General features: G+C 36.0%; 2 protein-coding genes across 2 annotated transcripts; both read left to right on the top strand.

Annotated features, from left to right (window-relative positions):
- The first annotated feature begins 586 nt into the window (after positions 1 to 586).
- LOC108991137 (hydroxyproline O-galactosyltransferase GALT3-like) lies at positions 587 to 1,564 on the top strand. The gene has a single exon (XM_018965286.2). The coding sequence runs from the start codon at positions 587 to 589 to the stop codon at positions 1,562 to 1,564; it is 978 nt and encodes a 325-aa protein (XP_018820831.1).
- Positions 1,565 to 4,990: 3,426 nt separating this feature from the next.
- Positions 4,991 to 10,359, top strand: LOC108991154 (mitochondrial outer membrane protein porin 4). The gene is made up of 7 exons (XM_018965308.2): positions 4,991 to 5,108; positions 5,536 to 5,614; positions 7,400 to 7,467; positions 7,946 to 8,056; positions 8,221 to 8,307; positions 8,706 to 8,914; positions 9,842 to 10,359. Exons 2-7 carry the CDS (start codon positions 5,566 to 5,568, stop codon positions 10,146 to 10,148), a joined length of 831 nt encoding a protein of 276 aa, XP_018820853.1. The 5' UTR covers positions 4,991 to 5,108; positions 5,536 to 5,565; the 3' UTR covers positions 10,149 to 10,359.
- The last annotated feature ends 482 nt before the right edge of the window (positions 10,360 to 10,841 follow it).

Here is a 10,841-nt window from a genome sequence, read left to right as displayed (position 1 = left end):
TCATTGAGATTTTTTAGAGTTTTTATACCCATTTTAAGATCAAGCATGAGACTGATCAATTAGATACATAAAATGAGTCTCATAATATTTATCAATCTTTGTATAAATCTTTATATATGTCATATAAAAAGTAAAAACTTCTTAAGCAAATCAATATAAGTACAACTATATATATATATATATATATATATATTTATATGAGACAACTCAAAGGTTAGCTAGCTCTGTGATCGATGCTGCCGTCTACCATAATATAGATAGAACACATGATGGCATATGTCGACGTATCATATTATAAGTAAATTCATTGATCAGTCCATTCCTTTTTCCCCTCCATGATCACCTCGATCCCTTACTTTAATGAAAGTCAAAATGCATCGTAGCTAGTCTAATTAGCACGAAATTGACAACTAATGCATGCGTTTCATCTAAGAAATTTACGAACGGTCTGATCAATAAGGCCCTGCATTCAAAACCTATTCACACAAACACACACATGACACGTATATATAATATACACGCACAGTACCTCTCACTGCTTAAACCATATCAGTTCTGGGTTCAGTTGTCAAATAGAGTCATAGAAATGAAGAGAGCAAGGCTTGACCCGAGACGTTTTGTAGTTTCTGCTTTCTTCTTGATCATCTTGTTCCTTTGCATCTTAGGGTCAATCAATGAAGTCCGATTTATTAGCCTGTTGAATTTTTGTGCTCTAGCCAAGTACATGCCCTCACAATCCTATTATAAGTACTCATTATCATCGGAAGACTTGTTAGCCACAAATGCTAATTCCTCGGATGATATTCGAATACTCATTGGCATTCTAACACTTGCGGACAAATACCACCGCCGTCACCTCCTCCGTCTCGTCTACGGCACACAGCAATCTCCGGTGGGTGCCAAAGTTGACATCAAGTTCGTGTTCTGCAACCTAACAAAGGAGGACCAAAAGGTGCTTGTTGCACTAGAGATAATGCGTTACGACGATATCATAATCCTCGATTGCAAAGAGAACATGAAGCAGGGTAAGACTTATACCTACTTTTCAAGCTTGCCAGAAATGCTAACCGACAGTACTACAAATGTTGATCCTTACCCACCATATCATTATGTCATGAAAGCCGATGACGATTCCTATTTCAGGGTGAACAATTTGGTGGATTCTTTGAGACCATTGCCTAGAGAAGACTTGTACTATGGTTATGTTATTCCATGTCCGAGCATGGATCCCTTTGTGCATTACATGTCGGGGATGGGCTATTTGGTTTCCTGGGATATAGTTGAGTGGATTAAGGAATCTGATATTCCTAAGAACCATACGATAGGATCTGAGGACAAGACTTTTGGGGACTGGATGCGAGAAGGGAATCGTGCTAAGAACAGGCACAATGCTAAGTGGTCTATGTACAATTTTCCAGATCCGCCCACGAGATGCACGCACGAGCTTTGGCCAGGCACGATCGCGGTTCATTTGTTAAAGGACCAGGAGAAGTGGATCCGGACATTGAAGTATTTCAATGTCACTGCTAGTTTGAAACCATCTAAGTTGTATCATATCCCTTAGAGCATCAATTCCTGATCACTAGCTATTTTTGTTTTATTATTTTCATTGGAGGTTTCTATTCATTGAATCAGGTTCTAGTTATGGGCTTTTGTACGTTGTCGGAATTTAGTGATTGGTTCAAGGGGTCCAAATCTAAAATTTCTTAGGCAAGTTTCTGGGTCTCATAAAAACCATATGAATGCACAGTGTTGTATAATATGGTTGATTTATGGGACGACATGAAATTATGATAAAAGTTCATTTTATCCTTATTTTCAATAAGTTACGTAGCTTGCAGTGTGATACATCATATAGTAAAGTTATTTTATTATATATAAAATAAATCTAACGAATCATATAAAATCACGTCATTTTGTAAATTTATTTTTGTATAATCTCTTTGTATGTGTACGTAGCATGCACACTTTTCTTTTATATATAATTATGATTTTATAATTTTTTAGGTGATATTTGGGCCTAGGGAATGAGATGAAATGAGAAATCTGTAAATAATAGAAAAATAATTTGAGTTATGATATTTTATAGAATTTTGGTAAAAAAGAGAGAAAAAGTTGAATAAAAATATTATAAAATTAAAATATTGTTAGAATATAATTTTTAATATTATTTTTATTTTGAGATTTGAAAATTTTGAATTAGTTTTTGTATTTTGTTTGAAAGTTTGTGAAAGTTGTACTGATTAGTTTGAAAGTGTTTATATTTAAATGATGTTTAGAAATTAGTAAATGAGATGAGATTAGACAAGATGAAAAATATTTTCAAACATCTTCTAATCTAATTTTATTTTATATAAATGTGTGACAAGGTAGAAAAGATTGATAAAAAAAAATTGTTGGGTTCCACAATTATTTTAACGAGCCTATAACCCATGTAATGCGCGGATTGTCATAAAATAGAAAAGTGATTGTAAAATATATCCGAATCTGTATATATCTGAATATGTAGGTTATAAAATGGGATTTAATATATATATGAATACAAAATTATTTCTAACCAAAACATTGCAGAGCCGATCCACTGTCCACAACTTCTGTCCTCCACCATCTCCTGCGTGACTTGAGTTTACTTAAGCATACGCATCCATCTAATACTGAAACTTTGTACAGCCCACAAAAGATAGACATTAAAGCCAGCAAACCTACCAACCAAATCAAGAAGTAAAACAAAACAATCAATCAAATACTTGCATATTCACTACTTTCAGTTGCCCAAATTTAACCATTTTCTTCTCTTGGTGTGCGAGGGTTGCACCTTCTAGGCTCTCTAACAATTTATTCAACTACGATGGAGATCATAAAGTCTTAATTAAAATAATAAATTCATTAATAATGGGGTACTTAAAAAAAAGTGCCTAACAATTTATCTCAGGCGTCATCTTCTCAACGGTAGGCTTCTCCAATAAGCAGCCACCTTTCCCAAGCCCAGTGGCCGATACTGTCATCAAAATAATCCGATTTTTGCATTGCTTGCAAACGGTGTACTTATCCCATGCAATAATCCGATTTAAACTTCAATTTTAAAATATAAAAATGAATGTAAAATAGAAAATAATATTTAGAGGATTTTTTTATTAGTTTAAACCTGAAACAAATTAAAAGTGTTTCGTTAAAAAGAAATAAAAACAGAGAGAGAGCAGAAAAAAAATGGCAATATTTGTTTTAATTTTACCTCGAGAGAGCGTGGGACGAACATGGAAGGTAAAGAATATTAGCGTTGTTTCACATGGGCAACCAACCATGGATGAAGAAGAACTAAATGCCCCTGTTTTAACCCCACAAAAAGGAGCACCGCAGCAACTAAGCACGACGGACGGTAGCTCCTCATGATGTCACCCTCACTGCCTTCCTCAACCATAGATATGCCAAATCCAAGTTGTGCACAACCACCCTCACCCAACACAAAACCAGTGCAGGTGAAGTTTCCGAACATGGCAACGTCGTGAAAAACTCGCTCTCTCCCTAAGTCTCTCTCTCTCTGTCTCTCATTTTCATGTCCTGCCGCTTCAGACAGCCGCCTTCGCTCACCCACTCCAGAGAAACAGCAGAAGAAGCCGTCGATGAAGTCACTGGAGAAATGGACGGAGAAAGAGACTTCGTTGGTGGCGTCGACGTCGTTGGCAGCGTCGACGTCGTTAGCTTCTGGGAAGGAGCATGCGCATTTTCTGCTTGCACCATGCTAGAGCTTGAGACACAGAACAAACATATAAAGTATAAGAAGCCTATGCATCTTCAGAAATTGAAGCATAAAAATAATCACGTGCTTGCATGTTGTGTTTATGTATGATTGTCTTGTGATGAATATGCGAAGGTTTCTAAGAGCAAGTTACTTCATTCCCTACTCCATTTATGGAGATTCCCATAAAAGTGAATGCAACATGTTTTGTTTGGATTGCATAGGAAATGCTCTATGTTCTTACTATTTGATCGATCACATAGATCATCGTATTGTTCAAGTTTTTTTATTCTTATTTTTGTTTCTCTGATTCTTGTTTCTCTGTATGGGAGTGCTTGGCCATTTGTTTTTAACTAACTCGACGAACTTTGCAAATAAACTAAAGAGCACGTTAACAATTGCACTGCTTGACCCTTTGTAAATATGTTGAATCATTGCACCTCTCGACTCTTTGCAAATAAACGAAATTATGCCGAACTGTAGTCCTCAAAATTAGATTCATCTAAGTGGTGCTCTTATTTTTTTTACACCGATTGACGTCTAAGCAGTGCTCTAAATATTTTTCACCAATTGACGTTTGGTTCTTCAAAGTCTGGCGCCGTGAGGTGGCTTGGTTGTGGCTCACGGTGGGGAAAGGTTACTCTGTTTCGATGGTGCAAAATAGAGTGTTTGGCCATTTGTTTTTAACTATCTCGACGAACTTTGCAAATAAACTATAGAGCACGTTGACAATCGCACCGCTTGAACTTTTGTAAATATGTTGAATCATTGCATCTCTTGAATTTTTGCAAATAAACGATTTGCAACTTTGCTAGCTCATTGCACCGCTTGAAACTTTACAAATAAACGATATGCTAATTTGTAAGGTGTGCTGATAATTTATGGATTGTTAAGTCGATTTATGCGAACTAAATGCCAAGTTAGGTTAAAGAGTAATACTAGATACAAGTTTTAAATAGATAAGCCTCATACAAACTTTTTGTAAAATAATGGATCCCACTAATAAAGAATAGTTTTTTTTATATTTTTTTAAGATGGGGTCTACTTTTTTACAAGAGTTTGTATGAGACTTGTCTATTTGAAACTTGTACAAATCATTTCTCTAGAAGAAAAACTTAGGGTTAAAAGAGTTGTGAAAATCTGAAGTAGTACGCGTGGTGACTTAGCAGTCTCACCGACCAATCAACGCTTACTGTAATTACCGTTATCCAATCAACGCTCACGTACTCGCTCGCTCTTGGGCGATTTAAATAAATAGATAAATAAATAGACGGCTGTCGCCTGAAGCGGGGTCGCCTAAGCCGCATCAGGGTTTCTTTGTCGGCGTTCACCTCCAACTCTGTTCTTACAGAAATTACGCCGACTTCTCCCTGTATGTATTCATCTCCCTCTCTGGGGCGTGTGATCCTATTGTGTGAAGCTGCTTTCGAAGTGAATAGATTTGAAATTTTGAGACTAATAGTTTGGAGCTTGCTCTGTTGCTACTTCTTCTACGATTATATGTGGTTTTGCTGATTGATTAAAATCGGGGTTCCTTGTATGGCTTTAGAATTCTCCAAATCAAATGTCAGCCACCATTTTCACATCCAAAAAACTGATTTCTTGATTATCTGATTTGCTTTCCTTGCGATGCACCCGCCGTTTTAATACGTCCTTTGCAAAACATTTTTATGAGTATGTTACATCGCGCCCAGTCCATCTTAGTTCATTACTTTACCCTCCGCTACATTCTTATGGAAGGAAGTGCCATTTGCGCTAATGCTACAACTTACGGTATATTGTCACATTTTTTGGCACAGGGTGTGGAACTATTCTCGTTCTAATTGAATATGGCCAGTTGTCCAGCGTCATTTTCAGACATAGGCAAAAAGGCAAAAGGTATCCCCTATATGAAACCGTCCTACAGGTTGTTTTGTTGTATGTGTTTTTGGGCTTCAGGTTTGGTTGATATGGGCTGTAGAGCCCTTATCATTGAATTATTACAAGATCTCTTTTGTTTCATTTCCTTGCAATTTTGCCCACAGTTTAGAAGATCTATAGTGCAAGGCACATGCAAACATTTTTTTTTTTGAAGTTGCATTGTTTATCATGTTCTATAAGTGTTGAGCTTGTGGCATGAGTAGCATTCTTGAATTTTGTTTAAAAAAATTGGCACTAAGTTGCAACAATGCAAAAGTCACATGTCGTAACAGTGATAGATTCGGCTGCATATTTTGTATATTCTATCAGGATTCAGGAGGATGGAACCTGTATATAATTTTGGAGGTTTTAATTTTAGGGTTACCATGGACAGAATCTCTTTCCCTTTTTTCTCTTTTCTGGAAGGCAGGGTAGGGGAGGTATTGTAAATGTTAAGGTAATTTAGCTGAATAAACCTTCCAGAATGTGTCGATGAGACTGCATTTGCCATGTTTCTTATGATTGTAAGGCTGAGGCGGACATTGGGATGGAGTAGAAGGTAAAGTAAACAGGCGTTAATAACCCTGATCTAACAACCCTGTAAATGGTAACAGTAATTACAAATGGCTGATGTTTCTAGGAAAGAGAAAGAAGTTGCCAGTAGCCCGCCAAGTGTTTGAGTAAATTCAACAGCTAGCTCCTGTCTTAATTCACAGATCATTCTACCGATATAATATTTCTCAAATCAGGCCTAATCCAATTTGTCGAATTTTCTGTTTGTTGCATCTGATGAGCCGTCTCTGAAAAATATATTTATGAGTTCTGACTGGCAAGAGTTGACCTGTTAAAACTAAGCAAATCTGCAAGGTTTTGAACTTTTGACAAATGTGAGTACACATCCTTTTTTTTATAGGTAGTACACATCCTTGAAATGGAGCATATACAATATTGAGCCTATGCAAAGTAATGTACTAGATGATTGGAATGTAAGTCATGGTTGTAGAATATTATATATCTGATTAATTTTCTGTGGGCAGGAACCTTTGATGGACAGAAGGTACTTGAAATAATTTTTAAAAAAGGAGAGTCAATAATAAATGTATATATAAATATATTAACTAAATTTATATGGCAAGGTTTGAGCCCAAGCAAATGTGCAATTCTGATTTTGAAAATAAATGGCACAAAGATGGTAAATTACATATTTGAAAAGCCTATCATTATCATTGTGTTAATGAAGTAATGAGAGTCGTTGCTCTATGTTGTGAACCATTATCAAATAGACTCTTATATATTCTATTATGCGTCAACCTGGAGACCCAGACCCCTGAAGGTTGGCTCAAGTGGTAAAGGCCTTGGTCTTGGACGTATGCTCCCTCTAGGTCTAAGGTTTGAATCCCACTAGGTGCAAACAAGCTTTAAGGGACATTGGACTGAGGAAAAATCCCCTTAAATTACTCCAGATGCACTTGTGGGAAAATACTTGCGCATCCCCGGGATTAGTTGGGACGTTGTTCTTGGACACCAGGTGCCAAAAAAAAAACATGGGGACTATACGAAGGAACCGATCCCATGCATAATTTTAATCCTCTTTGATATCGCATACACTATGAAGAGCCTTACATCTACATCCTTGGCTCTGTGCTCCCATGAAATTCATTCCTTTGTTGCTTTGTGCCATCATGGATTATTTTAGAGTATTCAAACTGTGCATTATCTTGCTTTGACAATTTTAATTGTGTTTAAATTTGCACCTCTATGCAGACCTATTGACCAAGGATTACAACTTCGACCACAAGTTTACCCTGTCATTGTTGAGCTCTACTGGGCTGGTATTGTGTGATCCTATTTTCTGGTTTTAGGTTCCTTATTTTCCAGAACTTATGTTTTTTGGTTAGAGTGGTTGACTTGTTTGCTAGAATGATCCGGATTATTTGTTTTTCAACTCGAAAGTTCTCACATGTCTTGAGGATCCAAGTCAATATTCTGGATGTGTATTATTGTACACATTATATCCAAATATGTTTTTCAAAAAATATTTGGGATTTGTTTGTAGATATTTTATATTCTGAGTTTTGGTCACCAAAGCCAATTATTTTGAACAATGACGTTTGTTTTTCTCTTATTCTTTTCCTGAGCATGAAGAATGACGTTTCAATTGGTCATTCCTCATGTTGTGGGGACTCAATGCGAAAAATACTGCTCTCTCATTTCTGTTATCTTTTGCAAGAACAGTTTTTTAGTCTTCCTCCTTCTTGCATATGATGTTGTGTACCTTACCTGTTTTCATACTTGACTTTTGTATGGCAGGGACTTACAGCTACAGGCTTGAAGAGGGATCAATTTTTTTTGGGTGACATAAGTACCCTGTACAAGAGTGGAAACACTACTGTGGATGTGAAAGTTGATACTTATTCTAATGTAAGAGGCGAAAAACCAGTCTTACAACAACTTTTTTTATTTTTCTTTTTTACTATCGTTGTGAGGGTACTAGGTGTGCCTATTATTGGCCCTTATGTTGTATTACCAACATCTGTTGTCTACTCCCAACAGCTTTAATGTATTTCTAATTTACCTATTCGCAGGTGTCTACAAAAGTGACTGTGAGTGATATCTTGCCAAGCACCAAAGCAGCAATTAGCTTCAAAATTCCTGATCACAAGTCTGGCAAGGTCAGTAACATACAATTTAAAATGATTTGATCGTATTGGAACCAGAGGGTTAGTTTATTCATAGATTTATTACTTGTAGGTGGTTGGATAATATATGAATGTATAGGTAGTTTTTTCCGTATTTTTCCTTCCCTTACCTGTCCCATGGTCTTCAATATGTCATTTTATGTTATAAAAGGTTTTGTTTTAGAAACCTGTAGGAGCTTTTAGAAGCCCATTTATTTTGGCTCATATTAGCTATTGTTTTGGAAAGTCTTAAACTGGGGATATGGATTTTTATATAGATGATTTTAATGGTAAGTATAAAATTAATTATCAAAAAAATAAATGGTTAAGTATAAAATTCGGTTCCAAGCTACTCTGGAAATATTTGACATTTTCTCTGCATTGTACCTCAGCTGGATGTTCAGTATCTTCATCCTCATGCAGCAATTGATTCCAGTATTGGATTGAACCCAACTCCTCTTTTGGAGCTTTCAGCTGCAATTGGCAGCAAGGATCTCAGTTTGGGTGGTGAAGTTGGATTTGATACAGCTTCTGCTTCCTTCACCAAGTTCAATGCCGGGATTGGCTTGAATAAAGTAGATTACTCTGCAGCACTTTTACTGTAAGTGTAGAAGAGTTCTTATTTTCTTTGCTTTAAGTGTGTTTTTCCCCACGTTTTTATGTTGTGTGCGTGTGTACTGTTGTGTTTCAACAAAGATATTCTCTGGTTTCCGGCTTACATTTGAGAGAACTTAAAATTTGGTTGGTTTTAGTCAGATCCAAAAACCTGCCAAGAAACTGTCTCGGGGTTACCTGGAACTCTTCTGATTTGTTTTGGAAATTTCTGAACTGGTTGAAATCTGGTTGTTGAATGTTAATATATGCCAATTCAGCACTTCAAATTAATTATTCATGTGTACATGTGGCTTATGACGATTGACAAACACCCAGTCAAGGAGATATGAATTAACACCTAACCAGTGAGCTGAAAGTGGGAAGAAATTCCACTCCGTTGACAGGATTTTGCATGTCCATAGTACTTATAAAACCAATTGATCAGTACGGCTCTTTGGAAGTCCAAGCTGGTTAATTTGGTCCACTTAGGTGTCCATAGAGAGTTACAGAAAATGAATTTTATGTTGTATTGTCAGAAAGGTCCCATTGATGGGTGGGGCAAAATTCAATATAAAAATAAAGGAAATAAAATGTTTTTTTGGTCTAGGTAATGCTTTCTTGGGGCCATATAGCCTAGGTAACCAGAGAGAGTGAAAATGAAGTGTTGCGTAAGATCTATGACTAGAGGATTATGTGGATAATTTCTTTGTCGCAAACTGCTTACTTTGTCGCATCCTTTTGCTCAGGCGAAGTGGGAAAAACGCCTTACCTAATTAGGATTCTGTGCATTTGTTGAATGATCACCAAAAACTGGCGGTCATGTAACTTTGATTTCTATTATTTTCCCAAACAACAGTCCTTGGGAGCATATCATTTTATTTGAAAAGGCTTGCTTAGTATTGTTTATGAACCAGAACCTCTCATGTTTATGCAGGACGGACAAAGGACAGGCATTGAAAGCATCTTATATTCATTTGGTGAATCCTGTCAATGGAACAGCAGTTGCCGCCGAAATGACTCACAGGTTTTCCACCAAAGAAAACAGTTTTACCATTGGAAGCTCGCATGCACTTGATCCGCTAACAGTTGTAAAAACACGCTTCTCCGACAATGGGAAAGTCGCCATGCTCTGCCAGCGAGAATGGAGGCCGAAGTCACTCATTACTTTCTCAGCCGAGTACGACTCAAAGGCCAATAACGTGGCCCCTAAGTTGGGTCTTGCCCTTGCCCTGAAGCCTTGAGATGGGCAACTGTTTTGGATCTTTGTAATTCCTATCTATTTCTTTCCCAAATTCCATGAGGGTATTCTGTGTTACCCTGATTATATTTTGAAACCAAAGAATTAGTTGGTGTAACGTTGAAATGATTTGAAGCAGTGACGGGGAAAGTGGACCCATTTTTAGAGGAGAAAAAAAGGAAATTATAATTATAATGATTTATTTTTCGGCCCCATTTTTCACAGTGCATAAATTGTGTTGGAGTTGGGAATAGGTGTTTTTCCTTAGAGTTGAGCTTTGAAGATGTGTAGTATTTTTACTCTTTTTTTTCTCTCTTTTACTTCCTTGATAGAGTGATATTTGAGCTGGCTTAGTTGCAATTTAAAATGTATTTAGTTTTAATCAGAGGAGTTATGATCTCTTAAGCTCTTGTTTATTTTTATAGATGAGATGAGTTTAGATAAAAATTAAATAAAATATTATTAGAATATATATTTTTAATATTATTTTTATTTTTAGATTTTAAAATATTAAATTTTTATTTATTTTGTGTAAAAATTTTAAAAAATTATAATGATTAGATAAGATGAAATGAGAATGGTTATAAAAACAAACGATAACTTAATAAGCCTTATTATTTCATCAAATTTAATAATTTGTTGTTATATATTTTATTTTTAAAATGATGATAATTTAAATATATAAATATTATAACTC

This window comes from Juglans regia, chromosome 8 (genome assembly GCF_001411555.2).
Source record: "Juglans regia cultivar Chandler chromosome 8, Walnut 2.0, whole genome shotgun sequence".
In the NCBI taxonomy this organism is placed as follows: domain Eukaryota; kingdom Viridiplantae; phylum Streptophyta; class Magnoliopsida; order Fagales; family Juglandaceae; genus Juglans; species Juglans regia.
Note: the sequence above shows the minus strand (reverse complement) of the source record. Positions and strands in the feature narration are given on the sequence as shown.

Bases quoted from the DNA above. Each gene is read 5' to 3' on its own strand.
- LOC108991137 (XM_018965286.2), top strand. From the start codon at position 587: ATGAAGAGAGCAAGGCTTGACCCGAGACGTTTTGTAGTTTCTGCTTTC.
- LOC108991154 (XM_018965308.2), top strand. From the start codon at position 5,566: ATGGCCAGTTGTCCAGCGTCATTTTCAGACATAGGCAAAAAGGCAAAA. The intron at 5,615-7,399 runs GTATCCCCTATA...ACCTCTATGCAG, and splicing joins CATAGGCAAAAAGGCAAAAG to ACCTATTGACCAAGGATTAC. The intron at 7,468-7,945 runs GTATTGTGTGAT...TTTGTATGGCAG, and splicing joins TGTTGAGCTCTACTGGGCTG to GGACTTACAGCTACAGGCTT.